Source organism: Myxocyprinus asiaticus, chromosome 14 (genome assembly GCF_019703515.2).
Source record: "Myxocyprinus asiaticus isolate MX2 ecotype Aquarium Trade chromosome 14, UBuf_Myxa_2, whole genome shotgun sequence".
In the NCBI taxonomy this organism is placed as follows: Eukaryota; Metazoa; Chordata; class Actinopteri; order Cypriniformes; family Catostomidae; genus Myxocyprinus; species Myxocyprinus asiaticus.
Genome location: NC_059357.1, coordinates 38,437,082 through 38,456,384, shown reverse-complemented (window position 1 = coordinate 38,456,384; position 19,303 = coordinate 38,437,082). Strand labels below are relative to the sequence as shown.

Sequence of the window (19,303 nt, the reverse complement as noted above, 5' to 3'; positions counted from 1 at the left end):
GTATTGAAAAAAGAGACGGGAACACTAACAGAATGTAGATACTTAACAGATCAAACTGTGTGTTAGCCTCAGACTCCTGCGGATATCGCTCTGTTACTTACCAGCGGTGGGATCCGGTGGGCCAAATTCCAGAGGGTAGCGCAGCACATTGTAGTTATTCCAGACATAGAGTTGGTTGTCTCGAGGGTTGTAGTCCACAGAGGAGACATACTGGTATGGATTTGGGAAAGGGATGTGGACAGGCTCTTCTCGTGCTCTGTTGGTATTGTAAGAGTACAGCACAAGGTCTCCACCTGCCTCACTGTCGTCGTCCTGATACACAGAACGGATGGCGTACAGCACGCCACATGCCATGAAGGCATTGGACGCCAGTCGCTTATCGAAGCTAGTCTCCCAGGTTCCCTCGAAGCGCAGGGTGTAGGGGTTAACCTGAAAAAGGGTGAAAGAGTAAAAGGTTTGGGTTTCAGTTGCATTCAGATGATATGATAAAATGATTTAATTACTCTGCAGTTTGGAAAAATGGACGACACTTAAAATGAAATGTAAATTCTGCCCTGATCTTAATTGAAATCCAATCACTTAAAATTGTATTGTTCTCTGTGACTGACCTGGCTGACAACCAGTCGTCCATTGTTGGCCTCGGTAGCGTAGATGACCCATAGACCATTTTCATCCACTGCAAGGTCAATATCAGACTTGCCCCCCCAACGGTATGGTGAGGTGTCATGGTAATTGGCATTATTGACTATGGCTTCACCGCTCTTGATCCGAGTGCGCAAGTCATATTTCACAATGTTGCGTGTGCGTTCCTTGTTGTAAAAAACAGCACCATCATACACAACAAAGCCTGTTCCATCCACTCGATTTGGAAGCCTTTAAAAGAAGAATTTGATATTTGAGAGTTACTGTCACCACTGACAAGAAGACTTGCTATAAATGTAACTCTCAATCATCTCTGCTACACTTCAGAAATATTATGATCTGACACAGAATCAAGCCTCAGTGCTCTTAAAAATAAAAGTTCCAATTAGGGTTTAACTGTCTGATGCCCTTTTAAAGACCCAATAAAATAGCTTGATGAACTCAGTTTTCTTTCAATTGTTGATGTATTTCCTAATGAAACAGGAAGTTGAGGCAGAACATATAGAAGGATTCATTCCTTTTTTTTTTTTTTTTAAATAGCCAATAGCCATGTCCAATAACCATGATTTGCTTACTTGCTGTTGCAGGTGGTATAAAAGGGGAGGAGTATTCTTATTCTAGAGAGCATTTGGTTGGAAAGAAATTTGGGTACACCCATGAGTGCAAGATATACATGCTTATATCTGCTTAAAGTTAATTATGTGAAGTTATAGATGCCTGTAGACACATACAGTAGAAGCTAACATACATGGACTAAAAACCACAAAACCTCAATTTTGATTTCATGTCATCTTAAAGTTGCATTGATGCCATAGGAGAATCTTTTTAAGTTCTATAGATCTTTAATAAAAAAATAAAAAAAAAAAAAGAACATTTATTCACTGCTTGAAAAAAACAAGGGTAGCTTCACATGCCCTATGTCAGATGTTATCAGATGATACCTGTAATCAACACTCTGATTTTAAGAACCTAACTTTAATAACTTTTTTAGTCTCTAAAGTAGGGTTGCACGATAATGGTTAAAATGATAATCACGCTTATTTTGCTTAAAATTTTAATCACGACTATTAATCACGATTATTATGCCCTTTGAAATTTTATTTATTTATTTTTAATGCAGGGCTGCATGATTGGACAAAAAAAATACAAAAATAAAATACTGTTGCCACAGCTTTGATATTTGATATTATAAAAAATACAATTACATTAAACAGCAGCTCTCATGTTGAACAAGGTGTTAAAACTACAAACAAGTAAATTATTCTTCAATTTAAGGGTTTTCACACTTAAGTTCTCTTTAAAAAATGATTTACTTTTATTATTATTATTATTATTATTATTATTATTATTATTATTGCAATAAACAGTAGTAATATATTTCTGTAATCATTTAGCAGGTGGCAATGCTGAACTGTCTCAAGCCTTTACTTGGATATAAAAAATAAATAAATAAATAAAAAACTGAAGGAAGTGTGTGTGTTTCTGTTGACAACAGTTTTGGCAAGCTCTTTCTCCATCCAAACATGGTGAAATGCTCTTATCTCCTCCTCGACCCACAAAACCCTGGTGCCATGGGTTTACTTTAGATTTTTAGACACTTGTAATGGCCATACATACCTGAAATTACGCAAATGTGCAGAGGTAAATCTGGAGCGCTTTTTAGCACGTTCAACACACATTAGCGACCCGCACGAACCGAACTCCGATAAAAGCTGCCGGTGTATAATGAGAGCATGAGATGGAGTTCATCGCTATTGAGCACAGAACCATTCTAAAACCACAGTAACACCGCGCTGCAACCAGTGTCAATCAGCTGACTTGCTGCGTAATCAGTAATGGCTGAACAGACAGAGTTGTTGAATGACTGGCCTCAGAACAGTTTAAAGGCACCAGATTTTCATCCTTCCTCCACATAGTCTCCGAAGGCAGCAAATTCCAGCTTTCTGATGGTAGCCTTGTATCAATCAAAGTGATATATATAACATACTCATAAACATCTGTGGCTCCGTATGTCGGTGCGTGCTCGAAACTGAAAAGGTGATTGGTCAGTGGCGAACTTCTGAAGAGAGCTCGATTGGTCAGGTGAGGTGAAAATTGACTCAAAAGCGCTTGTGATTTGACCTATCATCTTTAGACACAGCCTATTATAAAAATGAGCAACAATTTGCAACTTTAGCTGGCTGATCATTTCTGTTTGCTAGCTCACTAATATCGCAGATGATTATGCGTAATTAACCGTGAGATGCAGAAATCATGATCGCGATTAAAATACAATTAATTGTGCAGCCCTACTCCAAAGATCCCTATAGCCAACCCAAAGAACTCCTTAGTGTGATGAATGGTTGTTAAGAACAGGTTTCTTTGCTGAATCATAACTGATGTCTTATTACTGAACCTTTATTTTTTAGAATGTATACAGGGATGGCTCTTGTTTCAAGGCCCAAGCTGTGGGCTTCACTCACTTGTAGGTGGTTGTGGCTCGATTCTGCTTGAAGTCTTCCCACGAGGCATACTCGTACAACATGTCAGTGCGGTACGGAGTCCAGGGCATGACGTAAAGACGGTCACCAGATTGCAGGGGATCCTTACACCATGCCCCCGACTGATGCTCTGCCTCCTGCAGCAAACTTGCTGTCTGCACCCTTAACAGAGTCCCAGGACATACAAAGACTGGAGATGGGGAAGATAAAGAAAGAGGGATAGGAAGATGTAGAAAAAAGAAAGAGAAAAGAGGAATGACATAACAAGGAGGGGACAGAATGCACAGAATGATGGTTTGAGAGGAAGAGGATTAAAAAAGTGGTTTGATGGGAGGACAAATGGAGAGATGGAGGATAAAGAAAGAGAGGGAAGGAGAAGGGAAAATGGTGGGAGGATGTAAGGGATGAGAATTTAAAAGAAAATGAGGCATCGAAAGAGAGAAAGAGAGAAAGGGAGAGAGAAATGAGAGAGAGGACATGAGATAAATGACCATTCTTCTAATGAGAGAGTGTTAATGTTTATTAGTCAAGTATCTGCACACTGGACTACAGGCTGGCAAGGGGAGTTGACATATTTCTGGCTCCTGGTGCTCATATGTTGCTGACAATTGTTTTTTTACCCTGCTCTACTTCAACCTCCCTTCTGGAAAATAAACAGGAAAACCAGCTTCTGGTGCCAATTTTACATTGTTACTAGCTGCACAAAACTTGTCATGTATGGTCATTAACTGTTCCAAGTTGGTCCAGATAAAAAATTTTCAGTTCTGATTCTGGATTATGCACCACACTGCACATTTTGGATATATCTCTTACCACACACACCAAATCCAGGTCATGGAGCCTCTACTAACAAGTGATGAGTTGGATCAGGTGTGTTAGATTGGGGAGACATCTAAAATGTGTAATGTTGAGGGTCCTCCTGGACCATGATTGGGAAACACTGCTCTAGATTGTCTATCATCCAAAATACCATCTGCTGAAACTGGTTTTAACCTGGCAGACCATGTAGGTCAAGCTGGTTAGAGTTATCAGACCAACAACAAACTAGTTACCAAGTTCCAAAGAGCATAGTAACTGTCATTAGCAGTTATTAGCTGGTCCAATCTGGTGTGGATGGTTCATCAGCTGAACTATAAGGCGGACCTGGTTTCAATCGGGTAATCCATCTTGGTCAAGCTAGTTAAAGCTGGTAGATCAACTATCACATTCCACAAACCAGCAGGGAAACCAGCTTCTGATGCTAATTGATTTTATATAGTTTCTAGCTAGACCAAGCTGGTCATTTATGTAATTTGCAAGTCCAAATTGGTCTAGATGGTTTACCAGCTGGACTACCAAGTGGATCTGGTTTTCACTAAGTAGACCATCTTTTTCAAGCTAGTTAAAGCTGGTAGACCACCTTGGACCAGCAAAAAAAAAAAACAACTGTCATCTTCCACAATCCAGCAAGAAAACAAGCTTCTGATGCAAGCTTAGTTTAGTTTGTTTTTAGCTGGACCAAGCTAGTCATTTATGGCCATTAGCTGGCCCAAGTTGGTAAAGATGTAATACCATCTTGATCATGCTGGTTAGAACTGGTACACCACTTCGGATCTGAAACAAACCAGTTAGTGCACCTTAAGATGGTATGAGCAGGTATGTTTTGTTCCAGAAGGGTTTTCTAAACCTAGCAGGGTTTATGTTTATGTCTGAAGTTGGCATTAGCTCTGCCACAAAGCCCTGCTGTAATGTCAAAATGGGGTTTCATATTTTTTATGTTGGGTAAGTACAGTTCTTTGGATGCCAGTCATGTACGAAAACAACTGCAATGCTCAACTTTCATCTTCCAGGAGTACTTGAGAATGACACACACTCACATAGTACACACACACTCATACACACACAAATATCTATATCTGTACTCCAAAGCAGGTCGTTCACCTGGGATTGGTGTGAATTAGCTGGCTGATGTAGTTTCTCACTCCTAGACTGAGAGGGTATGGGGACCTGAGAGAACCTATTTACTGTTGGGGGGAGTGAGAAAAGGTAGCTGGGGGTGTCTATGGGGAGCGAAAGCAGACTTCATCGGTACCGTCACAGGGGACAGCTGTGATCATGTGCAGATGAGGAAGACACCTCAAGGGGATAAAATAAGATAGTGGGGCTTTCCTGCTATAGGCTATGTGTGTCTCAGACAGCCAATACTTACTGTTCTATACACACACACACACACACACACATTTGCCAAAAGTGAGCACTTGTGTGCACTGAGCCAAAACCAAAAGCTTAAAGGCTGTTTGTAATTAGTAAATTATACCCATACACCACCCCCCCCCCACCACACACACACACACTCACACACACACACAAACTTTTCCAAACACATCCATGCACACCATATGCCAGATAATTACTATAATTTGGTCGATTGCTATAGCAATCCCTTCAGGTCAAGATATATGAGTAATGAACCTTTCAAGTGGAGTCTCCATCCTATGAAGGTGTGGTAATAAATTACATATCATAAAGGAAAAGAAATGAGAACCAATTGTTCATAAAAATGCCCTACTGAGAAAACCAGTATAGCTGAACACCAGCATATGTTGTGTTTTGTGTGCTGGTGATTCCACCAGTCTTCTTAACTAACTTGAACAGCATGACTACTTTGGTCAATCAATTTAACCATGCAGATCATGGTTGAGCAGCCACACCAGATAACTATGTCTGGTAAGAGCACCAAACCAGATTAAACCAGCCTAGACCAGCATGAAAATGGTCCAAGCTGGTGATAGATGGTTGATCAGCTGAACTACAAGCTGGTGGACCTGGTTTAGACTGATAGACCATCTTGGATCAACAAAAATCCAACTACCATGTCCAAAAACCAACTTGTCCACCTTAAATTGGTTTAAATTTGTTATTCCAGCTGGATTTTCTTACATTTCTGTTTGAAGATGACATCTGATCTTCCACAAAGCAGTTCTGTAGTGTCAAAATGTTTATTATGTTTTATGTTTATTATGTTGGGTAAGAACAAATGTTTGGATGCCAGTCACGTAAGAAAACACAACTGCAGTACTCAACTTTCACACAAGTGGTGCTGGTGCTGGGGATCACACCTGGCTTCTTAATTAGCAAGACAATGTTGGTCAACCAGCTTCAATAGAAAAATTTTGTTAAAAAGTATGGCTATACTGATCCACACTGTAACGGTATCAGGAATGGCAAGGAGGAGGTGGGAACCGGCAGAACAGTCAACATAACTTTAATGACGTAACTGAACTTAAAACAACATAAAACAAACATAAACACACACACAGCGGCAACGTGTGTCTCTCTCTCTCCTGCTAATTAGACGACTTAGCGCCGGCCATGCAACCTCATGGCCCGGCCACGACCTCCTCCTCGTCACCCTCCTCCTCCGCCCGATTTAGGCCGGGGTGCCATCCGGACTGGCCTACTCCCCACCATCTCTGGAGGGGAGACGCTGCCCTTCTGGCCGTTCCACCAGCCGATGGTCCACCCCGCCTCCTGGGAACCTGGGGAGAGACGAGGGGAGAGAGAAAAGGTGAGCGGGAGAGACGTAGAGAGAGAGAAAGAAAAACTTGCTCGTCGACACTCCGTCGCCTAGTCCTCAGCCACTCCTCTGCCCTCTGGTGGACGACAGCCGCTCCTCCCCAGGTGGACGGCAGGGAGTCCTCCGACCCCTGGCAGACGGAATGACTCCTCTCCTTCCTGGTGGATGGCAGCAGTTCCTCCGACCCCCGGTGGATGGCCACGGCTCCTCCCCTCCCAGGTTTCATCACCAATGTAACGGGTTCAGGATGGGCAAGGAGGAGGCGGGAACTGGCCGAACAGTCAACATAACTTTAATGACATAACTAAACTTAAAACAACATAAAACAAACATAAACTCACACACACACACAGTGGCCGAGTATGTGTCTCTCTCTCCCGAACTGGCATCTCCGGCTCCCATTTATCTTTCTCTCCCACTGATTAGTCGACGCAGCGCCAGCCGTGCACCCTCACGGCCCAGCCATGCCCTCCTCCTCGTCACACACATGCTGAACCCAAACGCTGAACAGCACAAACCAGCCTTTTTAGCAGCAGCAGCAGCAGAAAGGTTAAAATTGGTTGAAGCTGAGCTATGTTTCTCTGCATTTTAGTTATTAGCGAATCTCTCTGAGAATTTCTCAACAAGTATGGAAATAATCCTTACCCTTTACATACTCATTCAGCCAAATAATAATATTTGTCACAAAAAAAAAAAAAAAAAATGAAAATAGGAACACACAAACAAACCTTTCATCATGCACCTGAGCACACTGTACCAGCAACGACAAACACAATCTCTGAACTAATGCACTTATTATTAGATTTGTACAAGAGCAGGGAGGCAGTGCCTTGAGAAATGGCGACACACTGTATTGACCCGTTCTATGTGGGTGACCCATAAAACAAAGAATAAGCACCCTGAGTTTAAATGGAAATTAGGACAAATGCAACACACCACCAGACACACACACACTTTCCCCAAACAGTCATGGGTACGTTCACCGAACACATGTTCACTTGATCCTGGATCACTATCATGTAACAGCCAATCGGATTTTAGGGTTAAGGTTAGGGTCAGGCTTAGGGCTAGGGTACTACTTAGGGGAAGGTAATGGTCAGGGTTAATGGTAGAGTTAGGGTTAAGGCATGGGTTTTCAAACCGTTCCTGGAGCCCAGCACTGCATATTTTGGATATCTCCCTTATTTAACACACCTGAATTAGCTCAGCTAATTAGTGGAGTATTCCGTGACCTGATTTGGGTGTGTCAAATAAAGGAGACATCAATAATGTCCCGTGCTGGAGAGGCTCCAGGTGTGGTTTGAACCCCCTGCGTTATGACAACAAATGACAATGATCCAGCAACATGTCTCACTTGGCGACCGACCATCTGCATAGAGGAGTTCACAATGTTTAGTGCTGTAAACATAAACGTGGATATGTTTTTTGAATGACAGGGGTCAGACTGAGACCGAGAACCACTCCTGAGTCTCTGCCATGGATTATGTTTGAGCCTAACACACTGAGCTGCAACTCCATACTGTGTCACGGGGTTAAAGCTTTCTTTATGCAGTATTAATGCCAAGGGCTGTAATCTAAGTTACTCTGGGAAAAGCTCCCAGCAGCCCATCCAAGAGCCAGCTCGATCACAAACACACACACTGCACCAGCCCTAGCAGCTGCTTTGTGATCGCTCAAGTAACTGCTATCCACAAACAGCTTAGTGTGCTCTATTTTTAAGATAAAAGTGGTGGCGCTCTCTATCTTTATCTCAATGTCTTTTTAGAAAAGAGTTTGCTCTCTCTCAAAAGGCTATTTGGGACATAGTCTCAGTGTCAGACCGCTTACAGTCCATTTACAGACCATTTGATGTGTATAGCACATGAAAATGGCAAAAGCTGTGGCTGAAATCGCCAGTTCCAATCTGAATTGCTGGGAATCTACCGGGAATAAGGGCACATCAATTTTCATGTCGTGCTTACCAGTACCGGGTTGATACAGTGAGCTGAACTAATCAGTGGATTTGACAAAGTTTGCAAGATTAGAGGCATCAAATCTTTGATTTTTTTTTTTTAGTTTTGTTTGAAGCACTTAGTAGCATTAGAAATCCATGAGCAGTATTTCACTTTGTTGTCTGATCATGACTGTAAAATAATCAGTACTTTTTGATCACAAAACAAATATGTATATTTTTGTTTTCTGTACAACCTTTTGCAGAGACTGCCATTACTTAAATTAATTAAAAAAATGTACACACCGGTTGATTATGTGGTATAATGTGGTTGGATTTCGTATGGTCTCGCACGATGTTGTTCGCATAAACTCGTACGACTTCATCACGTGCAAATTCCCGGATGTCTAATGCGGAAGAAAGCGCAAGTTCCTCACACGAGGCATTAAGGACATGCTTATTAATATTATGCCCTTACCCAAACCTCTTATCTAAACTTAACCAATCAGTAGAGTGTGTAAACATGATAGGAAGCTGTTGTGTGTGACAGAAGTAAGTAATTGTCGCGTATTAGATGGAAACGATGTCCAGCGACGTCATTGGCTGTAGTGAAAGTCGTAGGAATTCAAAAAAGTGCAGTTGCATGATATCATAAGAATTAGCCAAATTTAGTATAATTAGTATAGTTGTGTATAATTCATTTCAGATAACCCCTAAATGTAAAAACAAAATTAACTCTTTTGTCACTTTACATGTCAGTCAGATGGTCTCTTCCTGTCTAAGTGGGTGGTACTTGGTCAATAGAAGCTGCAATGAAGACCAGACTTTTTCCACAAGTCAAAAGTCTGGCTATGTGAGACAGTTGGGGATGCAAAGAAAGGCTTAAAATGGTGAATATGATGATTACAGAGGCTCTAAATAAGGATGTGTATTTGTGTGTCTGTGGGCCCTGCTGAAAAGACCAGCATTGCTGGTCATTGCTGGTGTTTTGAGTGCTAGTTCCCCAGCATGGAATGCTGGTGTCCCCACCAGGCTTTAAACTAGCTTAACCAGCTTCATTAGAAAGACCAAGCTGGTCAATCAGCTTCACCAGCAAGGTTTTGCTGGTAAAAAGCATGGCTATATTGGTCCACCAGCTGGACCAACACTAACTAGCATGAACAAGCCTAGACCAGCATGGAATTGCATTCTGGTTAAGCTGGTCTTTTCAGCAGGGGGACTCATCAGTCAAAAGAAACACACACTCCCACACAAACATTCACACTCTGTGACCTGGGAGAATTCATTAAACCTGACCTGTACTCTCTGCCAGCTCAGATCCCTCATGTATCTATTGCTCTGTCTCTCTCTCTTTCAAAACTAGGATTTTTATAATGCAGTCCTACCAAACTTGTGGGAAAAATGGCCAACACAGGACATGCAAGTATCCTTGTCAATCTAGACCACGCTGAGGTCACTAAACTGGCCTCATCGCGATATCTTGTGGTGTTTGCCTCAAAAACAAGGTCCCAATAACTCACACTTACCTGGGACAGAAACCAACTCCCTGCTGTGTTTAAACCCTGTGTAAGAAGTGAATTAGCACCTCCACCTCTATAAAAAAAAATAAAAAAATGCATCTCTACTAGGTCCCCGTGTGTTGCCGCTCAGAGTGCTAATGAGCTTCTCTGCTCTACTGAGTTTTACTTATAGACAAAACTGTTATTCAAATTACACTTGTTTTTTGTATTCCTCTTAAAGTTTTTCCTCATTTAAAAAGTTTTTCTTTTAAAGGAATGAATGGTAATTTTGAAACATGTATAAATAATGACCACTTATGTGAGATGAAGTGTTCAGTCATATCAGTAACCTTGTAAAAGCTCTTTTATTCTATATTGGGCAGGGGTGCCTCATGGGGGCTGCTGTGTTAGAATCACATGACCAGCTGAATACTACTCGCTTAATCTCAGTAACTGCTCTGTTATTGGACACTTTCATTCATGGATTAAATTAATCCTGTCTTACTTTGCATAGTGAATTTCTACAATGGCACTGATAACTGAAAACTACTGTGTTTGAATGATGCAGCATCCAGACCACTTGGTGTGAGTGAAAGCCAATGTAAGCCACTTCCACATACTTCAAAAAATTACTGAGTGCACCTTTAACATTCTATTTTCCCACTCATAGGAAGCAAAATCACAAATTAGATTTCAGATAATATCTCAATTGTTACTCAGAAATTAGATACAATGGAAAGCAAATAAAATGTTTGCTTAAGTCTCCTGCTTCAAGAGAAAGAGACCTCAGAAATCTCACCAGTAAACTCTAATCCTTTAGAGTTTCAAAAGAGATATCTCAGTCGGTTCTCATAGACAGCAATGAGATGGAATGGAGAGCAAAGACACCAGTAATCTCAAATGTTTCTCCTCTAGAGTTTCTAAAGAGACATCGACAATGTCTCAAACTGTGCTTAGATTTGTTAAGATGCCAAAGTCTGCAACCAAAACCAAAATATCTGAGTAATGATATACACATTCATTTTACAGCACTATACTCTTACTGCAATCACAATTGTCTTTTTATTTAAGGAGAAACATATACAGAGAAAGTTAATACAGAATTGAAAACTCAATTAAGTCTCCTGAGTGTGATAGAGCAATCTTTGAGCAATAAAACTTTTCTCTGAAAAGTCTGCAATCAAAAGCCAGATATATGAATTCAATATGAACTAACACATTTCTCATCAAATACTTCTAAGATTTATCTGGGCTATGCTATCTGCATTAATTGTATAGTCTTATACTGTTCCCGTATGTCACTACATTTCTCAGTACATTCTTCCAAAACCAAATTATCTGAGCTATGCAATCCACATTAATTTTATAGCTCTATACTCTTAATTTGTCAACAAGTGTTTAATTTGTGTGCATTTATATTTCTTCTGAGGTATTTTAAATCCATTAAGTCTCCTGTGCTATGAAAAAAACAAACAAAAAAAACAGCCTCTGATCAGTATCTTGTGAATTATGAAACTCATAAATAATGACTAACAATCATTATAGATAATATTAGACAGTATAAAATAAAAATGAGGGTGAAAAGGCAGCTGTGATTAAGGCAGAATCTAAAACTTGAGGAGGAAAATGTACTACATCCACTGTTGCATGTAGTCAAGTGTGTGAGTGTGAGCTGGCTGTCTGTCTGTTGCAATGGTGTGTGAGAATACAGAGTCAAGGCTCCTCCAGGCCTTCTCACTGTGGCGTCTAAATGTCTGGCCTGACTGCTGAGAACATGCTGCTTTAATTGAATCCTTCACCTGTTACTGACAGGTACAAAGTGCTGCCAAAAGGGGGCAGAGCTCTGTGTGGCACTGGACATGCTATCCAAAGCTGAGTAGGTCATTGTGTGCTTATTTATGTGAATGTTTGTCAGACAGTGTGTTAAAGTGATAGTTTACCCCAAAATAAAAATTGTGTCATCATATGCTCACCCTTATGTCATACCAAATCTGTATGATTTTCTTTCTTCTGTGGAAAACAAAAGGAGAAGTTTCACTGAATGTTGACACTGCTCTTTTTTGTACAATGAAAGTGAATGGTGACCAGAGGCTGTTTAGCTAAAAAAATAAAAATAATAATAATGTTATGCAACTACTATATTCCAAGACTTCTGAAGACATACGGTAGCTTTGTGAGAGAAAAGACTGAAATTTATTCAGTTGGTTTTACATCAGTGACGCAAAATAAATTCACTGGCCCCATTTCCACCTTGTTTTAAGATGTGTTTTGGGTGATTCGATCACATGTGTTCAGGTGAGACACATCGTTGTGTACACCTGGTTACTTTAATGCGTCTCCTGTGACCACTTGTGTTTGCATTTGTAGGGGAGGGTCTCTGTTTCATGACGACATACAGGTGCATCTCAATAAATTAGAATGTCATGGAAAAGTTCATTTATTTCAGTAATTCAACTCAAATTGTGAAACTCGTGTATTAAATAAATTCAATGCACACAGACTGAAGTAGTTTAAGTCTTTGGTTCTTTTAATTGAGATGATTTTGGCTCACATTTAACAAAAACCCACCAATTCACTATCTCAAAAAATTCGAATACATCATAAGACCAATAAAAAAAACATTTTTAGTGAATTGTTGGCCTTCTGGAAAGTATGTTCATTTACTGTATATGTACTCAATACTTGGTAGGGGCTCCTTTTGCTTTAATTACTGCCTCAATTCGGCGTGGCATGGAGGTGATCAGTTTGTGGCACTGCTGAGGTGGTATGGAAGCCCAGGTTTCTTTGACAGTGGCCTTCAGCTCATCTGCATTTTTTGGTCTCTTGTTTCTCATTTTCCTCTTGACAATACCCCATAGATTCTCTATGAGGTTCAGGTCTGGTGAGTTTGCTGGCCAGTCCAGCACACCAACACCATGGTCATTTAACCAACTTTTGGTGCTTTTGGCAGTGTGGGCAGGTGCCAAATCCTGCTAGGAAATGAAATCAGCATCTTTAAAAAGCTGGTCAGCAGAAGGAAGAATGAAGTGCTCCAAAATTTCTTGGTAAACGGGTGCAGTGACTTTGGTTTTCAAAAAACACAATGGACCAACACCAGCAGATGACATTGCACCCCAAATCATCACAGACTGTGGGAACTTAACACTGGACTTCAAGCAACTTGGGCTATGAGCTTCTCCACCCTTCCTCCAGACTCTAGGACCTTGGTTTCCAAATGAAATACAAAACTTGCTCTCATCTGAAAAGAGGACTTTGGACCACTGGGCAACAGTCCAGTTCTTCTTCTCCTTAGCCCAGGTAAGACGTCTCTGATGTTGTCTGTGGTTCAGGAGTGGCTTAACAAGAGGAATACAACAACTGTAGCCAAATTCCTTGACACGTCTGTGTGTGGTGGCTCCTGATGCCTTGATCCCAGCCTCAGTCCATTCCTTGTGAAGTTCACTCAAATTCTTGAATCGATTTTGCTTGACAATTCTCATAAGGCTGTGGTTCTCTCGGTTGGTTGTGCATCTTTTTCTTCCACACTTTTTCCTTCTACTCAACTTTTTGTTAACATGCTTGGATACAGCACTCTGTGAACAGCCAGCTTCTTAGGCAATGAATGTTTGTGGCTTACCCTCCTTGTGAAGGGTGTCAATTATTGTCTTCTGGACAACTGTCAGATCAGCAGTCTTCCCCATGATTGTGTAGCCTAGTGAACCAAACTGAGAGACCATTTTGAAGGCTCAGGAAACCTTTGCAGGTGTTTTGAGTTGATTAGCTGATTGGCATGTCACCATATTCTAATTTTTTGAGATGACCAAGTTGGTGGGTTTTTGTTAAATGTGAGCCAAAATCATCACAATTAAAAGAACCAAAGACTTAAACTACTTCAGTCTGTGTGCATTGAATTTATTTAATATACGAGTTTCACAATTTGAGTTGAATTACTGAAATAAATGAACTTTTCCACGACATTCTAATTTATTGAGATGCACCTGTATGTCAGTGTATTACTGCAAGATTTTAAAGCACAACAAAATCAGAAAAGACTAAGAAAGGGCAAAAAAAAAAAAACAGTGCGCTGTTTCTCCCAGTTGCAGTTGAAATTTAATCTAAGCACAAACTCAACATGTCAAGCAGAATTATCAGTTATTTTAGTGGATTACTTGTATTAAAGGAGCTTCAGGTGTTCGTCATCTGTGTTGATACCAGACACACTGAAGAAGATCCGTGAAGCTCTCATGATTGTGAATGTATCCGCTTTTTTAAATTTTCCGATCGGATGGTTACTTCCTTTAAAAGCTGCTTGTAAACTGCTAAGTTTAAACTCTTTTTTTTGGCGCAGCTGTTGATTGACAGGTGAGGGGTGGAGCTTCACTGCTGCCGGGATGCATACAGGACGGATTAGCGTTTACACCTTAAATGTGATGTGGTCTCATGTGTTTTTGACCACATTCGTATGTTGTTTTTGTGATCCGATCACAAAACGTTTTAGACCCTGTTCAGACCTTAATTTAGGGCTGACCACATGTGATTAGATCACCCGAAACACATCTTAATACCAGGTGGAAACGGGGAAACTGATTCTTGGGGACTCCGAACTGATCATGATGTACCACATTTAAATATGTGCATATTAGGGCTGTCGATCGATTACAATTTTAATCAAATTAATTACATGATGTGCCAATTTATTTATCGCAGTTAACTGCATATCAATATGTACTGTGAAAGGCCCCCAAATAAAGGTAATTTAGACTATAATAATTAAAACAATTATAAATATAATGTATAATAAATATTATAATTCAGACGATTCAAATACAAATACAAGTAAAGCATTCAGACAATAGAAAAAGTGTCTTTATAAGTCAAAATAAAGTGTGTCTTTGGAAGGCTGAGCTGCCTGCTCGTTGGGTTTGACGAGGTGCACTGCTCTGATAGTAGGAACATTCCTTATTTGAAATTTACATACAGGTCTGATATGACTGATTGCGGGTAATTTTTTTTACTTGTTATTTTTCATATAATTTATCACATAAAATTAACATGTTCAATCGACTAAGCGCCCAAGTGCATATTGAAAACGAGATTTGAGGGCTACAGTAGTGAAAAACATTTTCAGTAAATGCCGACTAAAATGTTGGTCTTTACCTCACACAAAGCTATCACGTGGCTTCAGAATACTGTGTACAAGTTATATGGACTACTTTTATGGTGCTTGACAGCTCCTGGTCAACATTTACTTTCATTTTTTTGGAAAAAAGCAGTGTGAACATTCTGCTTAACAACACCTTTTATGTTCCATGGAAGAAAAAATAATCATAAGGTTTGAAATTACATGAGTGTGAGTAAATGATGACATAATTTGATTTTTGGGTGAACTACTCCTTTATCATGTGGATGAATATCAGTGTGTGTTTTAGAGAAAAAAGAGATAAAGTAGAAAAGGAGGTGGAAAAAACTGCTGTTGTGTGCGTTTGAATGCAAGAGAGAGAGAGAGAGAGAGAGAGAGAGAGAGAGAGAGAGAGAGAGAAAGGCATAAGGTGGTAAGACATGTTGCTTTGTGCTTGGAAGTGGAGAGAGAGGGTTGGAAAAAATCAAGGGTTGAAGGTTGTTCCTGTAAAATGAGAATTAGGTTTGAGTTAATATGGTAGACTAGCAGAGCTCCCGGATTGTGTCCTGGACAGCAAGGGGTTAGCGGCGAGACATATGCTACATTGTATTTGTGCACGCAAATAGACACATTCTGTATATACAGACCAAAACATAAACACTCATCTAAACTGAATCCACATCCTTTAGACAAATGGTTACCCATATACAAAAAAATACACATAAACATCCACAAAACAAACACCTACTGTATAATCCCTTCCTCTTGCTACATCTGAATTAATATTGAATGCCATATTAATGCCATAGTATAGATTTTTATATTTTCTCAAGGAAATGTGAATGGTGCTTGGCTGTGCAAAACTCGCCACAATGTCAAGGCATTGCTATGTGGTGGCTAAGGTGTTCAGAGTGGTTCTTAGCATGTTTCTAAAAAACAAAACACCTCAAACCAGTGTTAGTTGGTTTGCTGGTGTTAGCTTGCCACCAACATGGTTAGGTAGGTCTGTTTTGATGGTTTTAGACGGGGGGGTTTATCTACCAGCTAACCAACCAGCTAAACACCAGCATAGACCAGATAAGACCAACAAACTTTCTCACTAGCCAAAGTGAAAAGAGCCCACCCGTAACTGTCTACCCAGATACTCTGGGTAGGGTTGCACCAGCTGAGTGTAAGGTTTCTTAAGTACTTAATTTCGTAAAGTTCAAATTAAGGGTTTATAACTACTAGTTATTTTGTAACTAAGTCAGTGTTTAATTTGGTTGCTTAATGCAAGACTTAGCTTTAGCGCTCCATAAAGCAATGTGTAGTAGCATAACGTATTGTTTACATTTATTCATCCAAGAAGCAGCCTTCAAATTTCTAATCAGAAGCCGTGCATTTTATTTTATAAAAAACGATACTAAGCAAATGACCAAGGAATGTCACTGCATAATCAATCAGCGCACCTGTTAAAATCATGTTTTGTCCTAGTGTGATTATTAAACCGCAAAGGCTGTGATTTTAATTAGATAAATACTGTATACAGTTTGCATGTGCTGTGTGCTTCAAAGTAAATAAATCTTATTTTAAGAATGTTTGAATGTAAATGTGTAGCCGGCTGCTCATTCTAAGGAGATCTAAAACAATTTCACGAGCAGTGCACACTCTGTTTGTAACAGATGACAGCAAGCAGAGCACTAATTCACTTTGTAGCCCCCTGCACATACAGACTACATATTTATTTAATTAAATATTTTTGCGGTTTAATAATCACATTGGGTCATGTAGCGACCTGCTTGTCCAGAGGGGAGAAGTTACTGTCAAAAACACACAGAAACGGAAAGGGCTTCACTCCAAAATAAAAGCTTCTGCCAAAATAAAAGCCCCATTTAAATAGGGGAAAAAAGTATGACAGAAATATATCACTACTGTATATAGTAATGTAATATTCACTGTAATACTAACAGTATGAATACTACTACTATTGTCACTACTAATAATAAATCAATAATAATATTTATCTTATATTTAAGCAATAACTCACATCTGTGATGCTTTGTTGTGAAGCACTTTACAAAACTGTACAAAAATAACTCTTAACTGTTAACTCTATAACTATTAAAATAACTGTATTTTGGATTGTGCTATGAAGTTCTGTATAAAAGCTCTTCATTTGATTAAATAATACAATATTATGTTGAAATCTAAATCATTTGATTACATTTTTAATGAATTCATTTATTTAGACCCCATTTTGATGAAAAACAAATTGAATATGGAATTTGAGAAAAAAATAATAAATAAAAAACAGGTTTTCTAACTTGGCATGTCAGTGACACCGGGTGACGCACACCAGAAAGTGCTACATTTAGGAAGTCAGTTTTTGCATAATGGTCTTCCTCATAAATGTAAATGAGTGTAAATGTCAACATCGTCATAAAAAGTACAGTACTGTGAAAAAGTCTTAGGCACATTATAGTGTATGTTTCACAAAAAAACAACAAAAAAAAACATTTGTCTTAAGATGGTTATTTTAAATCTTCTATTTTAGTGTTTCAATAAGAAATATCAGTTTTAGATTTCCAAACTTTTCTGTTGTAAATAGAATAGAAAGAAGTAGAACAAGGAGTCCTGCAACAGATGGTATGGCCCCCACAGAGCCCAGATCTAAACATCATTGAGCCAGTCTGGGATTACATGAAGAGTCAAAAGCAATTGTGCCTAAATACACATAACTATGGCATTTTTTCCAAGATGCTTGGAACAACCAACATGCCAACAACCTTAAAAAGAACTGTGCAGAAATGTACCTCGGAGGATTGGTTTGATTAAAAGGCATAGGGCGGTCACACTAAATACTGATTTAGTTTTTTTATATTTACAGTACTGCACTTTGTATGAAGTTAATTGATAAATGAAAATAATTAATGGCATTATTTCTGAAAACATCCCCGCTATACAACATTTTTCACAACTGCTTAAAACTTTTGTACAGTAGTGTATGTCTAAAGGATTTTAGTCTGTCACATAGCTATGAGCTCACTGATGTAATTTAATCAGTTTGCATTTTTTCCCCCAACTGTTACGCCTGGTCGGAGGCTTCCGAAAAATATTTAGTTTACATGTATGGGTTACGTTTCACCTATAGGTCAAGTTTAATGGTGCAATGTTCAAATATTAAGTAATATTAAATATTTGTAACTTAGTGCCAATTTAGTGCCCTTATCCTTGCCTAAGTTGTGACTTTCGCATGGCTGGTGCAACTGCCCCCTGGTCTCTACACCATGTTCCAAATTATTATGCAAGTAACATATCAGTAGGATTTCATTAAAATAAACATTCAGGTTTTAGTTTTTCAAAGAAAGTGTTCGTTTGTTTTATTTATCATATGTTTTAAGATAACTGGTATCAATCTCAGACAGGTTAGTTAATTAGTTTGCCAGGTGATCTTAGTTAAAGGGAAACCTACTTAAAGAGGTTGTTCCACATTATTAAGCAAGTCACAGTTCTCATGCAATATGGGGAGGAAGAAAGATCTTTCTGAAGATGAAAAGCGTGAAATAGTGCAATGTCTTGCAAAAGGCATGAAAACAATTGATATAACGTGAAAACTGAATAGAGATCATCGAACTGTCAAAAGATTCACAGCACAGAAGTATTCGATCAGCTAAAGGCTTATTAAGAAAGGTTTCTGTCAGACAAATTAATGTTATTAAAAGGGCAGCTATAAAAAAGCCACTGTTGAGCAGCAAACAGGTATTTGAAGCTGCTGGTGTCTCTGGAGTCCCAAGAACCTCTCGATGCAGGATCCTTCAGAGGCTGGCAGTTGTGCATAAAGCTGCATTTCGGCCACCCCTAACCAAAGCATTAATTTGCAGTGGGCTCAGAATCACATGAAGACAAATTTTCAAACAGTTTTATTCACTGACGAATGCGTGCTACACTAGATGGTCCAGATGGATGGAGTTCTGGATGGTTGGTGAATGGCCACCCTGTTCCAACAAGACTGAGACGTCAGCAAGGAGGTGGTGGAGTGATGATTTGGGCTGGAATATTGGGAAGTGAGATGGTAGGTCCTTTTAGGGTCCCTGACAGTGTCAAAATGACCTCTGCAAG

The 19,303-nt window shown here is 39.5% G+C and overlaps 1 protein-coding gene across 2 annotated transcripts in view; it reads right to left on the bottom strand.

Annotated features, from left to right (window-relative positions):
• The window catches only part of LOC127451629 (adhesion G protein-coupled receptor L1-like), a 253,493-nt gene that overhangs the window by 47,035 nt on the left and 187,155 nt on the right, over positions 1–19,303 (bottom strand). For both annotated transcript variants that reach the window (XM_051716451.1, XM_051716452.1), the window contains exons 5-7: positions 3,105–3,312; positions 609–873; positions 102–429 (exon numbers count right to left, since the gene is read on the bottom strand). In XM_051716451.1, coding sequence (XP_051572411.1) covers positions 102–429; positions 609–873; positions 3,105–3,312 — 801 coding nt within the window. The remainder of the gene's footprint in view (positions 1–101; positions 430–608; positions 874–3,104; positions 3,313–19,303) is intronic.